This window comes from Oncorhynchus mykiss, chromosome 11 (genome assembly GCF_013265735.2).
Source record: "Oncorhynchus mykiss isolate Arlee chromosome 11, USDA_OmykA_1.1, whole genome shotgun sequence".
In the NCBI taxonomy this organism is placed as follows: Eukaryota; Metazoa; Chordata; class Actinopteri; order Salmoniformes; family Salmonidae; genus Oncorhynchus; species Oncorhynchus mykiss.
In genome coordinates, this window is record NC_048575.1 from 20,213,767 (window position 1) to 20,237,344 (window position 23,578).

The 23,578-nt window shown below is 45.6% G+C and overlaps 1 protein-coding gene across 4 annotated transcripts in view; it reads right to left on the reverse strand.

The window, feature by feature from the left end:
• neto1l (neuropilin (NRP) and tolloid (TLL)-like 1, like) overlaps positions 1 to 23,578 on the reverse strand; it is a 184,120-nt gene that overhangs the window by 78,519 nt on the left and 82,023 nt on the right. For all 4 annotated transcript variants that reach the window (XM_036935149.1, XM_036935146.1, XM_036935147.1 and 1 more), the window contains exons 5-6: positions 18,511 to 18,552; positions 17,097 to 17,224 (exon numbers count right to left, since the gene is read on the reverse strand). In XM_036935149.1, coding sequence (XP_036791044.1) covers positions 17,097 to 17,224; positions 18,511 to 18,552 — 170 coding nt within the window. The remainder of the gene's footprint in view (positions 1 to 17,096; positions 17,225 to 18,510; positions 18,553 to 23,578) is intronic.

The window sequence follows — 23,578 nt, forward strand, 5'->3', positions numbered from 1 at the left end:
ACATGCGCCAAATACAACAAGTGTAGACTTTACCGTGAAATGCTTTTCCTGAGGGGGAAAAGGTTTTGTTGTGCCCTCTTCACGACTGTCTTGGTATGTTTGGACCATGATAGTTTGTTGGTGATGTGGACACCAAGGAACTTGAAACTCTCGACCCGCTCCACTACATCCCCGTCGATGTTAATGGGGGCCTGTTCGGCCCGCCTTTTCCTGTAGTCCACGATCAGCTCCTTTGTCTTGCTCACATTGAAGGATAGGTTGTTGTCCTGGCACCACACTGCCAGTTCTCTGACCTCCTCCCTATAGGCTGCCACATTGTTGTCTGTGATCAGAACCACCACTGTTGTGTCAGGGAATAGGGAATACAGGAGGGGTCTAAGTACACACCCCTGAGGGGCCCCAGTGTTAATGATCAGCATGGCAGACGTGTTGTTGCCTCCTGAGGACGGCCCATCAGGAAGTCCTGGATCCAGTTGCAGAGGGAGGTGTTTAGTCCCAGAGTCCATAGCTTAGTGATGAGCTTCGTGGGGACTATGGTGTTGAACACTGAGCTGTAGTCAATGAACAGCATTCTCACATAGGTGTTCCTTTTGTCCAGGGATATTCCAGGTGAGAAAGGGCAGTGTGGAGTGCGATTGAGATTGCGTCATCTGTTGATCTGTTGGGGCGATATGTGAATTGGAATGGGTCTAGGGTGTCTGGGAGGATGCTGTTGATGTGAGCCATGATCAGCCTTTCAAAGCACTTCATGGCTACCGACGTGAGTGCCACGGGGCAGTAATCATTTAGACAGGTTACCCTTCACTTCCTTGGGCACAGGGACTATGGTGGTCTTCTTGAAACATGTAGGTATTACAGACTCGGTCAGGGAGAGGTTGAAAATGTCAGTGAAGACACCTGACAGTTGGTCCGCATGCTTTGAGTACACGTCCTGGTAATCTGTCTGACCTAGTGGCTTTGTGAATGTTGACCTGTTTAAAGGTTTTGTTCATATCGGCTACCGAGCGCGTTATCACATAGGCATGGTGCTCTTGTGCATGCTTCAGTATTGCTTGCCTCGAAGCGAGCATAAAAGGCATTTAGCTTGTCTGGTAGGCTCGCGTCACTGGGCAGCTCGCGTCTGGGTTTCCCTTTGTAGTCCGTAATAGTTTTCAAGCCCTGCCACATCCGACAAGTGTAAGAACCGGTCTAGTAGGATTCAATCTTAATCCTGTATTGATGCTTTGCTTGTTTGATGGTTCGTCTGAGGGCATAGCGGGATTTCTTATGAGCGTCCGGATTACTATCTCGCTCCTTGAAAGCGGCAGGCCTAGCCTTTAGCTCGATGCGGATGTTGCCTGTAATCCATGGTTTCTGGTTGGGATATGTACGTACAGTCACTGTGGGGACGACGTCGTCAATGCACTTATTGATGAAGCCGATGACTGAGGTGGTGTACTCCTCAATGCCATTGGATGAATCCTGGAACATATTCCAGTCTGTGCTAGCAAAACAGTCCTGTAGTGTAGCATCTGCGTCATCTGACCACTTCCGTATTGAGCGAGTCACCGGTACTTCCTGCCTTCATTTTTGCTTGTAAGCCAAAATCAGGAGGATATAATTATGGTCAGATTTACCAAATGGAGGGCGGGGGAGAGCTTTGTATGCATTTCTGTGTGTGGAGTAAAGGTGTTCTGGGATTTTTTTCTCTGGTTGCACATGTGACATGCTGGTAAAAATTTGATAAAAACTGATTTAAAACCTGTTAGAGCTCTAGGGGCGCTATTTCATTTTTGGATAAAAAACGTTCCCGTTTTAAGCGCGATATTTTGTCACGAAAAGATGCTCGACTATGCATATTCTTGACAGTTTTGGAAAGAAAACACTCTGAAGTTTCAGAATCTGCAAAGATTTTCTCTGTAAGTGCCCCAGAACTCATTCTACAGGCGAAACCAAGATGATGCATCACCCAGGAATTAGCAGAATTTCTGAAGCTCTGTTTTCCATTCTCTCCTTATATGGCTGTGATTGCGCAACGAATGAGCCTACACTTTCTGTCGTTCGCCCAAGGTCTTAGCAGCATTGTGACGTATTTGTAGGCATATCATTGGAAGATTGACCAGAAGAGACTACATTTTCCAAGTGTCCGCCTGGTGTCCTGCGTCGAATTCGGTGCGCAATTGCCAGCTGCTTCTACTTTACCATTTGATTCAGGGGAGAAAGCATGTGTCCAAGAACGATGTATCAATGAAGAGATATGTGAAAAACACCTTGATGATTGATTCTAAACAACGTTTGCCATGTTTTCAGTCGATATTATGGAGTTAATTTGGAAAAAAGTTCGCGTTTTGAGGACTGAATTTTCAGATTTTTTTTGGTAGCCAAATGTGATGTATAAAACGGAGCTATTTCTAATACACAAGGAATCTTTTTGGAAAAACTGAGCATCTGCTATCTAACTGAGAGTATCCTCATTGAAAACATCAGAAGTTCTTCAAAGGTAAATGATTTTATTTGAAGGCTTTTATGTTTTTGTTAATGTTGCGTGCTGGATGCTAACGCTAATGCTAACGCGAAATGCTAACGCTAGCTAGCTACTTTTACACAAATGATTGTTTTCCTATGGTTGAGAAGCATATTTTGAAAATCTGAGATGACAGTGTTGTTTACAAAAGCCTAAGCTTGAGAGATGGCATATTTATTTCATTTCATTTGCGATTTTCATAAATAGTTAACGTTGTGTAATGCTAATGAGCTTGCTGATAGATTTACACAATCCTGGATACAGGGGTTTTTTCATAGCTAAACGTGACGCAGAAAACGGTGCGATTTGTCCTAAACAAATAATCTTTCAGGAAAAACTGAACATTTGCTATCTGAGAGTCTCCTCATTGAAAACATCTGAAGTTCTTCAAAGGTAAATTATTTTATTTGAATGCTTTTCTGTTTTTTTGTGTAAATGTTGCCAGCTGAATGCTAATGCTAAATGCTACGTTAGCCATCAATACTGTTACACAAATGCTTGTTTTGCAATGGTTGAGAAGCATATTTTGAAAATCTGAGATGACAGTGTTGTTAACAAAAGGCTAAGCTTGAGAGCTAGCATATTTATTTCATTTCATTTGCGATTTTCATGAATAGTTAACGTTGCGTTATGGTAATGAGCTTGAGTCTGTATTCACGATCCCGGATCCGGGATGGGGAGACCAGAAAGGTTAAGTTAGCCTGCATTAAAGTCCCGGCCACTAAGAGCGCCGCTTTTGGGTGAGCATTTTCTTCTTTGCTTATGGCCTTATAGGGTTGGTTGAGAGTGGTCTTAGTGCCAGCTTCGTTCTGTGGTAGTAAATAGATGAAAACTATCTTGGTAAATAGTGTGGTCTACAGCTTATCATAAGGAACTATACCTCAGGCGCACAATAACTCGAGACTTCTTTAATATTAGATATCACGCACCAGCTGTTATTGACACATAGACACCCTCTTGTCTTACCAGAGGTAGCATCTCTGTTCTGCCGGTGCATGGAAAATCCTGCTTGCTCTATATTGTCCGTATCGTCGTTGTAACGGCTGTCGTGGGAAAAAGGTGAGGACCAAAGCGCAGCGTGGTAAGTGTTCATCTTATTTAATGAAAAAACTGAACACTGAATAACAAACAACAAAGGAACAACCGAAACAGTTCTGTCTGGTGCAGACACACTAAGACTGAAAATAACCACCCACAAAACACAATGGAAAACAGGCTACCTAAATATGGTTCTCAATCAGGGACAACGATTGACAGCTGCCTCTGATTGAGAACCATACCAGGCCAAACACAGAAATAGAAAATCATAGACAAACTAACATAGACAACCCACCCAACTCACGCTCTGACCATACTAAAACAAAAGACAAAACAAAGGAACTAAGGTCAGAACGTGACAGTACCCCCCCCCCAAAGGTGCGGACTCCGGCCGCAAAACCTGAACCTATAGGGGAGGGTCTGGGTGGGTGTCTGTCCGCGGTGGCGGCTCTGACATGGACCCCACTCCACCATAGTCTTTCTCCGCCTCCTTAACCACCTCCGTGGCCTCTTAAGAGCGGCGACACTCGCCGCAGACCTCGGACTGGGGACCCTAGCCACGGGACCCGAATGGACAGGTGAAGGACGACTCCGGCAGCGCCGGACAGGCGGGAGACTCCGGGAGCTCCGGAGTGAAGGGCAATTCTGGCATCTCCGGCGTGACAGACGGCTCTGGCAGCTCAGGACAGACTGTCGGCTCTGGCAGCTCAGGACAGACTGGCGGCTCAGGCAGCTCAGGACAGACAGGAGACTCTGGCAGCTCAGGACAGACGGGAGAATGGCAGCTCAGAACAGACGGGAGACTCTGGCAGCTGAGGACAGACGGGAGACTCTGGCAGCTCAGGACAGACGGGAGACTCTGGCAGCGCTGGACAGGTGGGAGGACCTGGCAGCTCAGGACAGACGGGAGACTCTGGCAGTGCTGGACAGGAGGAAGGCTCTGGAAGCGCTGGACAGGCGGGAGCACCTATAGGGAGAAGACGGAGAGACAGCCTGGTGCGGGGGGCTGGTGCGTGGAGGTGGCACTGGATAGACCGGACCGTGAAAGCGCACTGGAGCTCTTGAGCACCGAGCCTGCCCAACCTTACCTGATTGAATGCTCCCCGTAGCCAGGCCAGTGCGGCGAGGTGGAATAGCCCGCACTGGGCTGTGGTGGCAAACCGGGGACACCATGCGTAAGGCTGGTGCCATGTACACCGGCCCGAGGAGACGCACTGGAGACCAGATGCGCTGAGCCGGCTTCATGGCACCTGGCTCGATGCCCACTCTAGCCCGGCCGATACGAGGCTCTGCAATGTACCGCACCGGGCTATGCACACGCACCGGGGACAACATGCGCCTCACGGCATAACACGGTGCCTGCCCGGTCCCTCTCGCTCTCCGGTAAGCACGGGGAGTTGGCTCAGGTCTCCTACCTGACTTAGCCACACTCCCCATGTGCCCCCCCAATAAATGTTTGGGGCTGCCTCTCGGGGTTCCAACCTCGCCGCCGTGCTGTCTCCTTGTACCACCGCCTCTCAGCTTTCGCGGCCTCCAGCTCAGCCTTGGGGCGGTGATATTCTCCAGCCTGTGCCCATGGTGCCTTGTCGCCCAGAATCTCCTCCCATGTCCAGGAGTCCTGCGATTCCGGCCGCTACTGCTGCTGCCTGTTACCACGCTGCTTGGTCCTTTCTTGGTGGGTGGTTCTGTAATGGCTGTCGTGGGAAGACGTTGAGGACCAAAGCTCAGCGTGGTAAGTCTTCATCTTATTTAATGAAAAAACTGAACACTGAATAACAAACAACAAAGAAACAACAGAAACAGTTCTGTCTGGAGCAGACACACTAAGACCGAAAATAACCACCCACAAAACACAATGGAAAACAGGCTACCTAAATATGGTTCTCAATCAGGGACAACGATTGACAGCTGCCTCTGATTGAGAACCATACCAGGCCAAACACAGAAATAGAAAATCATAGACAAACTAACATAAACAACCCACCCAACTCACCACCTGACCATACTAAAACAAAAGACAAAACAAAGGAACTAAGGTCAGAACGTGACAGTTGTTCAGCCACGTCATGTTGAAACAAAAGATATTACAGTTTTTAATGTCCCGTTGGCAGGATAATCTTAATCGTTGGTCATGAATTTTATTTTCCAATGATTGCACGTTAACAAGAAGAACGGATGGCAGTGGGAGTTTACTCACTAGCTTATGGATTTTCAGAGTCTTTTCTTCATGCAAAAGGCGGGGGGATCTGGGCCTGTTCCAGTGAAAGCAGGATATCCTTCTCATCGGACTCATTTAAAGGAAAAAGTTTCTTCCAGTCCATGGTGAGTAATCGCTGTTCTGAAGTCCGGAAGTCATTTTTGGTCATAAGAGACAGTAGCAGCAACAATATGTACACAATAAGTTACAAACAACGCAAAGAAACTAACAAAATATGACAAATGGTTGGGAGAATTTGAAACGTCAGCCATATTCTTCGGCGCCATCTTGTTCTAGGTGGCTATATGAAGTTGGTTACAGATGCAAACAATTTAAAATGTTCAACACATAATGTTTCTTATAAAAACAAGAAGCAATGCAGTCAGTCTCTCCTCAACTTTTAGCCAAGAGAGAACGGCATGCATAGTATTGATATTATCCCTCTGATTGCAGTGAAGGGCAAAACCTGCCACTCTGTTCTGGGCCAGCTGCAGTTTAACGAGGTCCTTCTTTGCAGCACCTGACCATATGACTGGACAATAATCCAGATTAGATCAAACTAGAGCTTGCAAGACTTGCTTTGTGGAGTGTGATGGATAAAAAAGGCATAAAAACCTTACAACCAATGAATTATGTTTTGACCAAAACAGTTTACAATCTAAAGTAACACCAAGTAATTTAGTCTCCTCAACAGCCACAGCATGAATTATTACATTCTGCTGAGGTCTAGAATTTAGGGAATGATTTGTACCAAATACAATGCTCTTAGTTTTAGACATGTTCAGGACCACTTTATTACTGGCCACCCATTCTAAAACAGACTGCAACATTTTTTTTAGGGTTGGAGTGATTTCACTAGCTGTGGTTCACTAGCTGACATGTATAGGGTTGAATCATCAGTGTAAAAAAGGCTGCCCTGCTCCCCTTCTCTCTATCTAACTTTCCCTCACAGTCCCTTCAGTTTCCTTTGAGTCCCGTTTGTTTGGCTGTTCTGCCTAAATGAGTTATCCCTCACCCATCATGGCCTTGCCATTCCCAACCAATCAAAGAGCTTGGAAAGGCACATCTGGACACTGCACCCACCCACTCAGGTCGGAGTATTATAGTCGTCCGAAGAAAGAAGACCCACATTTTTCTGAGGACTATTTTTAATGGGGAGAGTAACTAGAATACCTGAATGTTGTGCGTGCTTCAAAATGTAAGTTGCAGGGGGGTTTATTTTGTTTATTTTTTACACGTTGTGTAATAATGTGTAATAACCACAAATGGCTTAGTAGCTATGTTAAGTTTGCGGCCATAGTATATATTGTACAGCTATTACTATTCTTTAATGTTGGAGTTGCCAAAACTGCTTGGCGTATTGTTTATAGAATCTAGCATTATGTCACTGTTGTATTGATAAACATAGTTTTTCATGTGCACATGCTACCATGCCGTTTTCCATAGTGGACTTTGTTAAAGTGGTTGTTGCGCTGCCATGGGCTTCTCAAACCCTCCCAGATGGTTCTTGGAGCTTGTGAATGTGCAGAGTAATTTATGACACTGTGGCACTGGGGCAGATCAGATTAGATATCAGCAAGGAAGATTCTCGCACCGGGCTGGAGAGAGAGGGTGGCATACATTTTTATCTTGTCAGTCTCAGTAATTGGTTTCTCTCTCTCTGACAAGATGTTTATCGTTTAGGTTCATATTTATGCTGATATTTTTATAGCCCTGTTTATATCTGTGTTATAGTAGTGTATTGTTGTGTTTATTCAGTCATGTTTATATAGCCTATTTATATTGCATAATTATGCCACTTTATCGATACTGTTATGTTGTGTATGGATTTGCCTTATAGAACCACAATTAATCCGGATTAACACAAGTACTATTCCACCAAGATTCATTCCCAGTCAAGATCCAAGTTGACGCCAAGAACGGCCACCTGCACCCTCAAAGCCATCTTCTCTCCAACAAGCTCAATAAGAGAGTGGGGACGAAGAGAACGAGGATGAGGACTGGGGGGAGAGGATTGGGCCAGCACCAGCCCCACACCCTGCCGACCAAGGAGAGAGGGGCAAGCCCAGCGTCAGCCAGCCCAGAGCTGGCCATCCCAGCTTCTGCCTTACAGCACAGCGGCACCCGAAGAGTGGAGAAACCAGAATGTTCCTTCATATTGCCTACATGAGCCCTCTTCCCTGCCACGTACCACCACCCAGGAGGTTTCTAGAGAGCATGCCTCCACCGATCAGCCTATTCCCCTGATCAGTGTTACTCCAGGGCCACCTATTTAGAGAATTTAACACCCCTGATGGAGCACCAGGAGGGCTACTATGTCTCTAGTAAGTGCAGCAACTCCCCTGTCGAACGCTGCTCTAGTCTCCCGACCAGAGCCCACAACACTTCCACGATACCACCGGGAGGGCTACTACCTGTCAAGACAGCTGAGCAACTCCACAGACAGATGTCGTTTCAGCGAACCATCGGTCCCCACACAGAGCCCAGGGAGCGCTACTATCCCCATAGGTGACACAACTACTCTGCTGATAGGCAACCCTCTAGACTCAGGACACAGAGTATGCCACATCCCCCAGGTCAGGAGTGGACCTACAGAGGGCCCACTCCAATGATCCTGGACTTTGTTCATCCGAACCCCAGAGAGTTCTCACAGCTGAAGATCGCCCTGGATAACATCCTCCCAGCGGATGCCACAGAGCGGTTAAAGGTCCAGATCCTTGGTGACCACCTTAAGCTGAAAAAGGTCCTGCTCATCTCTGACTTTTATAGCAACTCGAAGGTACCCCTTCACAAATACCATGTATGCCCTCAACCAGCAGTTCGGACTGCAGCATCAGTTAGCTCCAGCATATTGCCAAGCTCATGGATGGCCCAAATGTTGCCAGTGGGAACATCAAGGCCATCTGTCTGTTCCTCCTCTGAGTACGTTCCTTAATTGGCATGTTGGAGCAGCTGGGCAGGAAGGGAGACGTGGAGCTTGATTGTGGATCCCATGTCTCCAGGGTGCTGGGGAACTTCCACATGACCTGATATCCAGCTTCTGGAGGTTCATCCATCCATGCAAGATCCAAATCCCCACTCTGCTAGACTTGGCAGACTGCATGGAGTATGAGGTCCAAATGCAGGAGGATAACTCCAGGTTCACCAGCAGTTCACAAATAGAGACATTAGCTAGAAGCAGAGATCGCAATAAGGAGCCTAAGGCCTCCAGCATGACAACAACCATCCTACTTGGCATGGAGAAGACGGCCCTCAAAAATACGTCCGAGGCCACCGCCACCACCACCAAGGAGAAAGTCTATTGTCCCAACTGTGAACGCATCAGTCACTCCCTCAACAAATGCTAAATTTTCAAACATTTTCCAATTGCTCCATTTCTCCTTTGATCCTCCAGGCGAGCTGGATCAAAGGAGAGGAACGTGTGTTGGCTTTGCGGCCAAGAGCATCATTCAGCGGAGTGCAACCTCCAATTCCGCTGCAAGACTTGCAATCAGTGACACCTGCTGGTGCTCCACGAGGTCAACGAAAGAGTTACAGTTCCAGAGAAATCTGAGAATACTATGATTAATGCTGCATCCACAACCTCCTGTCAGCGGAACACTGTCATTGAGGTCATGTTCATAGACCAGGGAGGGTCTGAAAGTACTGTTGAAAGTCAGCAAGGTCCTGCTGAGGCACGGAAACCGGAGTAGGGAGACATACTCGATTTTGGATGATGAATAAAATGTATCATCCTCCTCCATGCAACAGCACAGCAGCTGGGATTCGAAGGTGAGCCCGAAGACTTGACCCTTCGAACAGTAAGACAAGAGTTTTAGGTTCTCCTTTGGGCGTCCCATTCCTTCACTGTCTCCCCTGTCTCACAGACCCACAATACATGTTGGATCCAAGGCGCCTTCACTTCGCAACAGCTAGGCCTGTTCAAGCAGACCCATTCGGTCTGTGCCCTGCAACAGAAGTATCGCCACCTGAAGGGACCGCCTCTGCAGCACATATTCAAGGTCCAGACAGTTCTGCTTATTGGATCAGACTACGCCCACCTGATCATGCAGGTGGAACCAGTCCGGCTTGGGCCATCAGGAAGCCCAGCTGCCATCAAGACCATCCTGGGTTGGACTGAAGTACAGCATCTCTGAGCACCAGGGCTATGTCACCTCTATGCTGTGCTCGAATGCTGACCTGTTTAGTCAGGTTGAGAAGTTGTGGCAGATGGATGTACTGCCATGGCGCAGCAAGAAGATCAGCAACAGAACTCACCAAGACCAGGAGACAACAGACCTGTTGGAGGCCAGAACAATGAGAGTTGAAGTGGATGTAGTCCAATGTTACGCAACTCTCCTCCTTCGCATAAAGAGCATGCCCTAGCTGCGAGCCCCTAAGGAAGCTGTGCTCCCGCTGCTCAGGGCCACAGAGAAGAGGCTGGCAAAGGCACCAGAGCAAGCAGCAGCATTCAAAGCAGCGATTCAGCAGGAGCAGCCAGCTACACAGTAAAGAGAACACTGCCACGAGCTGGTACATCCCACACCACATGACACAGCATAACAGCAAGAATTGTGTGGTATTCAACTGCTTGTTCCAGTACAAAGGGGACAACATTAACAAGATCCTGCTCCCAGGCACCACGCTTGGCCCCTCCCTGCTTGTAGTGCTCCTCAGATTCAGAGATGATTCGTGGGATGTTCCACCAAGTCAGACTACTCCCTGAAGACCAGCCACTGATGAGGTTACTCTGGAGAGACCTAAACTGGGAAAATCCGCCCAGCATTTACGAGTGATGCGTCTTCCCCTTTGCCACCACGTCAAGTCCCTACTGTGCTACTTTCGCTCTCCAGAAACACATCCTGAACCACAGACAGCCTGCAGAAGACGTAAGAGGGTCAATAGAGAAGTCCTTCTAAGGGGACAACTGGAAGATGCCAAGGCCCTTGTGGAAAAGCTTTGGAAGCTACTAGCCACTACAACGGGCAAGCAACGTCCCTTCGGTAATCAGCCTTCTCCCTTCTGAAGTCAGGTCGAGCAGCACCAAACTCTGGATTAGACAGGGGCAAGCAGATGCTCAAGAATCAGCCCTCGGGCTACGCTGGCACTGTCAGTCCAACACCCTGTCGTTCAAGCCCTGCCGGCTAGATTGCCCAACATTTACAATGCACACCATCTACAAGGTACTAGCTAGCCAATACGACCCCCTGGGGTACATTGCCCCCTTTACCATCAGGGCCAAAATACTGCTTTAGCGTCTATTGAACAAGAAGAAGGACTGGGACGACACCCATTTGCCCAGAAATCTAGTCTTCCCATGGAAAGAGTGGAAGAGAGAACTTCCAGATCTGCAGCAGATAGCCCTGCCAAGTTGATACACCAGCCCAGACATAGACCCCCCGACTTTCCTGAGGGACATCCATGTGTTCTGTGACACCTCGGAGCAGGCCTATGGCTCTGTACCTCAGAACAGAACACCCCAACGGCAACATCGAGATGGCCCGAAGAAGCAACAATCGATCCCCCGTCTGAAATTGTGTGCAGCACTTACTGGAGCGCAGCTGGCCAAGATCCCCACTCACCCTATCTGCCAACTTATTATGTGGACGGATTCCATGACGGTCCTCACATGGCTCCAATCGGATTCCTGACGATTCAAGATCATCGTTGGCACCCGAGTGGCGGAGATACAGGATCTCACTGACCGAGAGTTATGGCACTATTCAGAGTCAGCAAATAATCCAGCGGATGACATCACACGTGGGACGACCGTAGCAGAACTGGGTTCCAGAAGTTGCTGGAACCAGGCCCATCATTCCTGCAAGGAACCCCAGACCAGTGGCTGAAGAAGCCACTTCCAGACACTACGGACGAGGAGGAGTTGAGAAAGCCTGCATTCTGTGGCCAAGCGCCAGCCCTTTCCTCCCAGAAGCTAACCAGTTCAAGTCTTTCAGTTAACTTCTGGAGGCAACCTCCCACTTACTCAACCAGGCGGCAGGTGGCAGCCCTTCAGCCAGCGATTACAAGGAAGCAGAGCTATCCCTCCTTCGTCAAGTGCAGCAGGACTGCTTCTCCACCGAACAGGGGTCAAGCCTGTGCCCACCAGTAGCCGCCTACTCACTCTCGCCTTGGAGCTGGATCGCACCACTCAGCTGATTTGAGTGGGGGGTCGCGTCCGCTGCAGCACAGTTCTGGATCAAGAGGCCATGCACCCCATCATGCTCAACCACCAACATCCAATCACTAAGCTGATCATCGGAGACTTCGACGAGAGACTGCTCCACCCAGGGCCTGAACGAGTTTGTTGAAGTCTTGGATCATCAGTGGCAGAGCGGCTATCCGCCGACACCAGTGTGAGTGTAAGGAAGGTCGGAAGTGGTTAGGGTTAATGTTGGAAGTGGTTAGGGAGATTCCCAAGATTTCTGACCTTCCCCCCGCTAGGCTCCGCATACACAAACCCACCTTCTACTCCACTGGCGTGGACAGTTTTAGCCCCTACATGGTCAAGATAGGCTCCCACAATGAGAAAATATGGGTCATCGCATTCAAGTGTATGACCACCCAGGCAGTGATCCTTGACCTTCTCTCCAGTATTGACTCAGACTCCTTCATGATGGCACTCAGATGCTTCGTGGCCCGCCGAGGGATGCCTTTCAAATTGCTGTCTGGCCAAGACACCAACTTCATAGGACGGGAGAACGGGAGCTAAAGGAAGCATTTGCGGCGCTCCAGCCAGTCCTGCAAGCCCAGCAAGCCAGCAGATCCAGTTTGCTTTCAATCCACAAAGTGCTGGGAGAGAGAGATCCGCTCCCTCAAGCAAGGCCTTCAAGCAATACTGGAAGAGGTCCTGAGGACGGTCCTCATTGAGATAGACGGGATCCTCAACTACAAGCCCCTAGGCTACATCACCTCCGACACTGTAAACCCAGACCCGGTAACCCCAAATGATCTCCTGATGGGACGACCAGACGCCTCACTTCCTCAAGTTGTATACCCTGAATCGGAGCTGCTCAGCTGACACTGATGGAGACACAGCCAGCTGCTAGCAATTCAGTTCTGGAAGCACTTCATCAGCCACTACCTGTCTGGATGTCAGAAGTGGAAAGCAGAGACACCAGATCTTGGAACTACAGTCATGATTGTCAACCCACAGTTACCCAGAACACTGCAGCCTGAGGGACAGGTCTCACAGGTGATGCCTGGACCCGACGTCAGGATCAGGACTGCAGAGTTGCGTGTAGATGACAGAACCTGCAAGCGCCCAGTTGCTCGGATCATCCAACTCCCTGCCCTGCCAGATTAGAACTAGCTCTTTAGAGACTGTGGCCAAGTAAGGCCTTTGGCTGCAGAGACTGTGCCCTTTAGGTTAGAGGCCTTTTACTGGATATGAATATTTCCATAAAAAATATTGGGGCGGCTCTAAAAAAAAGGCCTCCCCTCTTCTCTACCCAACTTTCCCTCACAGTCCCTTCAGTTTCTCTTGAGTCCCATTTATTTGGTTGTTCATCCTAGCTTAGATATCCCTCACGCATCACGGCACTACCATTCGCAACCAATCAAAGAGCTTGGAAAGGTGCGTCTGGACACTGCACCCACCCACTTAGGTCAGAGTGTTATAGTCGTCCGAAGAAAGATGCACATTTTCTGAGGACAATTTTTTATTGTGGACAGAAATAAGAATACCTGCATGTTGGGCGTGCTTCAAAATGTAAGTTGCAGGGGGGTTTATAGTTTTCTTTTTTACATGTTGTGTAATAATGGGTAATAACCACAAATGATTTAGTAACTTTGATAAGTTTTCAGCCATAGGTTCTACCACTCAGACAGTTGAGGGCATACCAGCCAACCGTTTTTACCGTTTTTAAGATATGACAAATAGGAGTGGCAATATAGTCCGCTACAATCCTCAGTAGCTTTCCATCTCAGATGTCAATATCAGGTGGTCTGTCATTATTGATGGCCAGCAATATTTTTGCACCTCACCCACACCAACTTTAATAAATTAATTTCATGCTTAAGTTTGTGTACTTTGCCAATGAAATAGTAACGAAAGTAATTGGTAACATCAAAATGTTTTGTAATAAATGAACCATCTGATTCAATGAAATATGGAGTTGAATTAGCCTGAATGCCAATAATTTAGTTTAAATTATTCCAAAGCTTTTTTCCACCATACTTTATGTAATTTATCTTGGCTTCATAATACAATGTCTTATTCTTTTTGTTCAGTTTAGTCACACCATTTCTCAATTTATAGTAAGTTTGCCAATCTGATGTGCAGCCAGACTTATTAGCCCCTCCTTTTGCCCCATCTCTTTCAATGGTACAGTTTTTCATTTCCTCATTAATCCACAGGGCCTTAATAGTTCTAACGTTCAGTTTCTTAATTGGTGCAGGCTTATCAATAACTGGAAGAACAATTTCATTAATGCATCAAGTGCAGATAGGCCTCCCCCTTTCAACCACAGTTCAATAAGGCAGCTCTATGGTATTGTTGGGAGCCGGGTTTAATTGTTTGTAATGGCTGAATCAGAAGGACGTTGGAAGGTAGACAAGGGAATATGGTTTTGATTTGCAGTCCTGGAAGGCTATCAGATAACACCCAAATCAATCGCAGTGGCAATAAATCACATTTAACACAAATATTATCAAGCCAGCCATGACATCATCGCTGGGGGGCAGAGAGAACAAACACAAAACTAAAAAGATTGTGTGTGTGTGTGTGTGTGCGTGTGTGAGCTCAACAATATGCTCAACAATGATCCTTTCATCAAATTCAACTGAGGGATTATCTGTATGTACGGTGGCCTCACTGGTGCATAAAAGGTGGGTAGTATTAGAGGCCAATTAACTATAATAAATTGTAACATCATTAAGCCAGTATCACAGCAGATTTATCTCTCCCTCTAACAGAGACAATGGAGTCAGGAACTGCAATGAATGATTCCAACCACAGAGACCCATTCATCCCTGTCTATCTCTCTCCAGTGGCATTCTGGAACAGGAAACATATAGGAGAGTGTGAGTATACTGTCGATTTGAGTGTGTTAGTGTTTGTATGTGCATGTGCATATATCTGCTTGAATGAGTGTATAATAGAAATGTGTGTATATGTGTGAGTGCGTGTGTGTGTGCGTGCGTGTACGCCTAAGGTAAGACGGAGACCAGAGAGGTTTATTTGGGGCCAGGAGTGTTTTTTAACCAGCGAGCTGTAGCCAGGAGAGTGAGAGAGAGGGGGAAGAGAGTGAAGGAAGGAAGGAGGAAGAGAAAGAGAGAGATGGCTAGAAAGGGGAAGGCAGAAAAAGGAGAGAGATAGCGAGATAGAGAGAGACAGGGAGGAAAGAGGGAGGGAGAGAGGGAGAGAGCTTTAGTGCTGATGAAATAGCGTTGCTGTGTAGTTTGACCCTGGGGCTTGCTACAGACCGCATTTGTTTCTCTGCCAGCACACTCTGCACAAAGCTGCAGAACACACACAGACACACACTCTGACTTAAATCCCCTACTAGCTATACTGAACAAATATATAAACGCAACATGTAAAGTGTTGATCCTATGTTTCATGAGCTGAAATAAAGATCCCAGAAATGTTCCATACACAAAAAAAAGCTTATTTCTCTCAAATGATGTGCAGAAATGTGTTTACATCCCTCTTAGTGGGCATTTCTCCTTTGCCAAGATAATCCATCCACCTGACAGGTGTGGCATATCAAGAAGCTGATTAAACAGCATTACACAGGTGCACCTTGTGCTGGGGACAATAAAAGGCAACTCTAAAATGTGCAGTTTTGTCACAGAACACGGTTTTGAGGGAAAGTGCCATTGCATTGCTGACTGCAGGGATGTCCACCAGAACTGTTGCCAGAGAATTTTATGTAAAATTTTCTTCTATAAGCCTCCAACTGTGTTTTAGAGAATTTATCAGTACGTCCAACCAGCCTCACAATCGCAGACCAAGTGTAACACGACAGCCCAGGACCTCCACATCCGACCAGCCACCTGGACAGCTGATGAAACTGAGGAGTATTTCTGTCTATAATAAAGCCCTTTTGTGGGCTCTATGCCCTCCCAGGCCCATCCATGGCTGCGCCCCTGCCTAGCCATGTGAAATCCATAGATTAGGGACTAATACATTTATTTTTATTGACTGATTTCCTTATATGACCTGTAACTCAGTAAAATTGTTGCATGTTGCGTTTATATTTTTGTTCAGTATATTATATCAGCTATACTCTCCACTTCAGAAAGTATTGTATGCCACCTGTAATAACAGCATTGTGCCCACGGCCACCTGTTATAACATCATTGTGCCCACGGCCATATGTAATAACAGCATTGTGCCCAGGGCTACCTGTAATAACAGCTTTGTGCCCACGGCCACCTGTTATAACATCATTGTGCCCACGGCCATCTGTAATAACAGCATTGTGCCCACGGCCACCTGTAATAACAGCATTGTGCCCACGGCCACCTGTAATAACAGCATTGTGCCCACGGGCACCTGTAATAACAGCATTGTGCCAACGTCCACCTGTTATAACATCATTGTGCCCACGGCCATCTGTAATAACAGCATTGTGCCCACGGGCACCTGTAATAACAGCATTATGCCAACGTCCACCTGTTATAACATCATTGTGCCCACGGCCATCTGTAATAACAGCATTGTGCCCACGGCCACCTGTTATAACATCATTGTGCCCAAGCCATCTGTAATAACAGCATTGTGCCCACGGCCACCTGTAATAACAGCATTGTGCCCACGGCCACCTGTAATAACATCATTGTGCCCACAGCCATCTGTAATAACAGCATTGTGCCCACGGCCACCTGTAATAACATCATTGTGCCCACGGCCATCTGTAATAACAGCATTGTGCCCACGGCCATCTGTAATAACATCATTGTGTCCACGGCCACCTGTAATAACAGCATTGTGCCCAAGGCCACCTGTTATAACATCATTGTGCCCACGGCCACCTGTTTTTGTGCCCACGGCCACCTGTAATAACAGCATTGTGCCCACATCCATCTTTCTATGGTTTTATGGAATAATACGCACCATATTACGCACAAGGTGCATGGACGCGCACATACAAACAACTGGCTGTGCTCTAGAGGAATCCGTGTTACAGCTCACGGGTCTTAACATTAGCCATAACTCTCACATACTGACTCTAGGAAGGACAAGACTCATTCAGAAACACACAGCATTGTTATTACAGAGTGATTCGACGTGACGTGTGTGTATACATATTTATAAAAACGTGTAAGTGAGTAGGGTTATGTGTACATACTGTAGGCCTGTGCAGCCTGTTTGACAGTTTGTCTGTATGTGTGTTAGTGTGTGTGTGTGTGTGTGTGTGTGTGCGCGTCACTAACCTTGGAGCGTGGCGGAGCGCGGATGAACCATTTGCAGTCCACAGCCTCTGTAGCTAAAGCCTTTCCATCTCTGGTGATCTGATGAGACTCCACTATCCCCTCTGGTCCTCCCATGTCAAACTCACAGACTGGAGACACACACACACACCAGTGAATAGAGGCAACGGATGGGAATGGAACAAAGACACAAAATACACCACACAACGCAACGCAATATAACATAACAACATAACACGACACAACAACACACATTGCAATGCAATACAACATAACGCAACACAACATAATACAACGCAAAACAACAACATAACACAAAGCAACATGACACAACATAACACAAAGCAACTTAACACAACATAACACAAAGCAACTTAACACAACATAACACAAAGCAACATAACATAACATAACACAACGCAACATAACGCAACATAACGCAACATAACACAACATAACACAACAACATAACATAACACAACATAACACAACATAACACAACGCAACATAACACAACAACATAACACAACATAACACAACAACATAACACAACACAACGCAACATAACACAACAACATAACACAACATAACACAACAACATAACACAACACAACACGACATAACACAACATAACACAACATAACACAACGCAACATAACACAACGCAACATAACACAACAACATAACACAACAACATAACACAACATAACACAACAACATAACACAACGCGACATAACACAAAGCAACATAACACAACATAACACAACATAATGTAACAAGGTACATCAGCAAACAACAAAAAGTCAGAGAGAAAGAGCGAGAGAGACAGAGAGAGAGAGCGAGAGAGAGCGAGACACTTTTATTTCACTTGCTTTGGATATGTAAACACGTTTCCCATGCCAATAAAGCCTTTTGAAGTGAATTGAGATTGAAAGATAATTTTTTTTTGCACATCCTTATAACACTATACATAGCCATAATATGACATTTGAAATGTGTCTATTCCTTTGAAACTTGTGACTGTAATGTTTACTGTTCATTTTTTATTCTTTATTTCCCGTTTGTTTATTATCTAGTTCACTTGCTTTGGCAATGTAAATATAAGTTTCCCGTGCCAATAAAGCCCTTTGAATGAAATTGAATTGACAGAGAGAGAGAGAGAGAGAGAGAGAGAGAGAGAGAGAGAGAGAGAGAGAGAGAGAGAGAGAGAGAGAGAGAGAGAGAGAGAGAGAGAGAGAGAGAGAGAGAGAGAGAGAGAGAGAGAGAGAGAGAGAGAGAGAGAGAGAGAGAGAGAGAGAGAGAGAGAGAGAGAGAGAGAGAGAGAGAGAGAGAGAGAGAGAGAGAGAGAGAGAGAGAGAGAGAGAGAGAGAGAGAGAGAGAGAGAGAGAGAGAGAGAGAGAGAGAGAGAATACCTACAGGGCAGAGGCTGGGGCACTCCCATTTCTCCAAAGTCCGGATCTGAAGAATTGGGTAAAAGAGAGGGAGAGGGGCAAGAGAGCAATTTTTAATAAGGAAACATACTGTCAGGGACAGCCAAATATTTTTTGACAGGGGGTACGGGTCCACCTATATGTGCACAGTTGCACATACACACATGTATTTATTCACTTTAAATGTGGCATGAACACAACCAGGCGTAATGCTTTCATCTGATAAAACAAATCACTTCAAAAAGTAGGCTACCTGCGCATATTCAATCCACTCTATAATAATTTGAGCATCTAAAACAGTGCACTGTGCACCCGCCATTTGCTGAATGGAAAGAGATGTCTATTTAAACATCAAAAGTGTAATGACATTCAATGATTGTCATTAGGCAAACATGTTGCCTGAATTGATTGATGTGTCTGTAGCACACGGGATGTGTGAAAACCTACTCCTCAGCCTGTAGTGTCCCCATTTGAGCTGCCGAAAAGCTAGCCTCCTGCGTGGCACGGTCTGGAAAGACGCCTTGGGAGGGCGGTCACGTGTGCTAGCAAGGCAGATGTCCTGTTTTTGAGCATCAGTGTGAGACGAATCAAGGGGAAGTGGTACTCGCTAAGAAAGCAGTGTGATGTTCTTTACAGTAGTGACTCAATGCTGGGGTTGCTGTTGAGTAAGTTAGAGGGGTATGAAACTTACTCCTCAGCCTGAAGTGTCCCCACTTGCGAGGCTGAATAGCTAGTTTTTCACTTGGCACAGCTGGCAAGACACTTTGGGAGGGCGGTCATGTGTGCCAGCAAAGTAGAGATCCAGGGTTTGAGCTTCAGTGTTAGCCGAATCAGGAAGAAGCGGTACTCACTAAGCAAGCAGTGTGATGTCCTTTACATGTCCACTGCTGTTCGTACATGTCACGGTCCCAGCCAGTCATCACTGTCTTGGCAAATATAAAGTGTTCACATCGAACCACACCAGATTTTGGAGCATAGGCCTATACCACCTGTTTTCAAGTCCATGCGCTAATTTCTCATGCGGCTGACAGGCGGTAATTATAAATGATGGTGTTATAGCCTACAGTTGTCTTGCCATGTTTTATTGTGATAGGCACTTGTTTTACCAGTAGGTTTACGGAAACTTCATACCGGCTCAGGCTACTTTCACCCCTATGTTAGATATTTTTCTGCAAATAATTTCCAACATTTGGTTGTCTATTTGACTATAATTAGATACATGCAGCTTCTCCTCTGTCATTATTTATATTTCTATTAATTAGGCAAGTCATTTAAGAACACATTTTTATTGACAATGACAGCCTACCGGGGAACAGTGGGCTATCTGCCTTGTTCAGGGGCAGGACAACAGATTTTTACCTTGTCAGCTCAGGGATTCGATCCAGCAACCTTCTGGTTACTGGCCCAAAGCTCTAACCACTAGGATACCTGCCACCCTCATTAGGCTGTTTGTTGCCCTAGAAGAGAGTGAGCATATTGTTTGATGCTCACCAGAACAATGTCATAAATCGATGGAATGAATGCATCAATAATAATCTTGTTGATGTCAGTAAAGTTTTCTTCTGCTTGCAGAGCGAGGATGTGTTAGCCTCGAGATTACCAGATTGATTACTTCTGAACGTGTGCGGACCGGGGAGAAAATGCAATATTCTAACTTTAAAACAGCTTAATATTTTACCAGTAAAATCTGCAAATGACATCAGTTTGACCGGTTTTAAGGAAATTATAATCTGTGAAAAAATAGGATTATAAGATTTCAGTTTGTCTTGAATGCATGTGTTTGAAAAAGCCTATTGTCAGCTTTTACATCTCTGACAAAGACAACAAGTTTGCACAGTCCCTAACCCCGCACTGCATTCTCTTAAGATTGTGAAAGCAATACATTATATTTCTCTACTCCTCAGAGAAAAAAATGAACATTTGATGTTTCATTATACTGCAAGAAATATTTCATTCTGTAGTAGTTAATATTATATTAGTGTACATGTGAGAGTTGCAGGCCTACAGTGAGTGTCCAGATTTCAGTTAGAATGCTATTTAACCCATCTCAACTTCTGCCGTCTCTGTACACTGTATCCTCACAGAGGCAGTAAGCTAAATATTCAGGTATGATGTTGTATCATTACTACCACAGAGGCAGTAAGCTAAATATTCAGGTATGGTGGTGTATCACTACTACCACAGAGGCAGTATGCTAAATATTCAGGTATGATGTTGTATCATTACTACCACAGAGGCAGTAAGCTAAATATTCAGGTATGGTGGTGTATCACTACTACCACAGAGGCAGTAAGCTAAATATTCAGGTATGATGTTGTATCATTACTACCACAGAGGCAGTAAGCTAAATATTCAGGTATGGTGGTGTATCACTACTACCACAGAGGCAGTAAGCTAAATATTCAGGTATGATGTTGTATCATTTCTACCACAGAGGCAGTAAGCTAAATATTCAGGTATGGTGGTGTATCACTACTACCACAGAGGCAGTAAGCTAAATATTCAGGTATGATGTTGTATCATTACTACCACAGAGGCAGTAAGCTAAATATTCAGGTATGGTGGTGTATCACTACTACCACAGAGGCACTAAGCTAAATATTCAGGTATGATGTTGTATCATTACTACCACAGAGGCAGTAAGCTAAATATTCAGGTATGGTGGTGTATCACTACTACCACAGAGGCAGTAAGCTAAATATTCAGGTATGGTGGTGTATCACTACTACCACAGAGGCAGTAAGCTAAATATTCAGGTATGATGTTGTATCATTACTACCACAGAGGCAGTAAGCTAAATATTCAGGTATGGTGGTGTATCACTACTACCACAGAGGCAGTAAGCTAAATATTCAGGTATGATGGTGTATCACTACTACAACACATAAACAAATGTGTGTGCATGCTTTAGTAATAGTCATAGTAATTTCCACAAAAACACATTTGTGTGCATTAGGGATGTAACGATTCAATGACATGCATCAGTTCAAATAAATGTTTAAGATAGGAGTGCATCAGTTGGCTGGACCCCAAACCAATCCAAATGGATCATGCATCAGTAGGATTCAAATGATCCGCCGGTTCACTAACTTCTTTTGCATTACATTCTTTCTAACTGTGCACTGTGCGCAGCTTCGCGCGCTGACCAACGAGAGGCAGGCCTCTGATCTTGCACATCTGTGCGCCTTCAGCATTAAATGCTTGTAAAATGGCGCAATATTAGGCGTTATTAGTTGAGTGACAACCAATGTGATTTGCTAGGTTATTGTTATCAAATGAGTTATCAAATGGAATACATTTATTTTAAGAAGGGGTGTAATCAAACACTGTGCTACATAATTATTGGCAATGTCACAGCAAATGTTTTAAGATAAATATTGATACATTACTATCTCAAACACTTAATCTGCAAAAATTACAAGTTAATTAGTGGGTGATGGTGGTTTCAGATCAAAAGTGGGGGCAGGGACAAAAAGTAACCAATACAGTGCTCCCCCTCTGATTGTGGGGTGGTAGATGCCCAGTATCCCTTATGGCTAAGCCCAGGTGCTTACATACACCATAGACATATACATAATTGACTTACTTACTTACTTACTTACGGGCGCGCACACACACACACACACACACACACACACACACACACACACACACACACACACACACACACACACACACACACACACACACACACACACACACGCACACACGCACACAGCTCAGACAGATCCAGTTCAGAGACCCAGCTCATGAGCTCCATCAGCAGCAGATTTGAATTTACAATGGAAAATGAATGTGTTTATGCAAGAAATGTTAATACATCAGATTGGATCATATCACATCGAACGAAATCGCATCAATTCGTTCCACTAATCAAACTGAATAACACCAAATCATTCCCAACTAAAACGTATCGTTCCTGTATGGTATCGGAGCCCATGTATCTAGATACGTATTGAATCGTCTTGAAAGGGAAAGATGCACATCCCTAGTGTGCATGCTTTAGTGTCATAGTAATTTCCCCACAAAAACAAATGTAGGTGCACGACTGTGTAATTAAAATAGCAATTTACCAGGACAGAACAGTTTTCCCGTTCCTAATCCTCCCTTTAATACCTCGCGTAGTTACCTGCTGGTAGGGAGCTACAATGTTTTATAGAGGTTCAGCTGACCTTTTGGATCTGATTTGATGGCCACAAAGTTTTGAACACTGGATATAAAACTTTAATAAAGGTTAATTAAATCAAGGCCTCCCGAAGTGGTGTAGTGGTCTAAGGCACTGCATCGCAGAGATGCATCGCAGAGACGCCACTAGAGATTCTGGGTTCAAGTCCTGGCTCTGTCGCAGCAGGCTGCGACTGGGAGACCCCTGGCTTCCAGGCTAAGTGTGCATTGTGTCAAGAAGCAGTGGGGCTTGGTTGGGTTGTGTTTCGGAGGACGCATGGCTCTTGACCTTCGCCTCTCCCGAGTCGTCTGTATGGGAGTTACAGTGATGAGACAAGACTGTAACTACCAATTGCATACCACGAAATTGGGGAGAAAAAAAAAAAAGGTTAATTAAATCATCTAAGTCATAGAATGGCCTTCTAGGCGCAACACGTCTCCTAGACTACAACACCATGGTGATGGAAACTCATTTATAATATCACATTTTATTTGTCACACGCGCCGAATACAACAGGTAAACAGTAAAACGTCTCCTCTGACTTTCGAGACACTGGAATGACAAATACAGCTGCGCGATTATAGAAAGGATAGGCATTATCAGAGACAGATTTGATTTCAATCCAATCCCACCTTACAGTGAAATGCTTACTTACAAGCCCTTAACCAACTTAAGAAGTTAAGAAAAAAGTGTTAAGTAATAATTAGATAAGTAGAAAATAGAAAATCAAATTAACAAATAACTAAAAAGCAGCAGTAAAACAACAGTAGCAAGGCTAAACACAGGGGGTACCGGTACAGAGTCAATGTGGAGGCTAAACACAGGGGGTACCGGTACAGAGTCAATGTGGAGGCTATACACAGGGGGTACCGGTACAGAGTCAATGTGG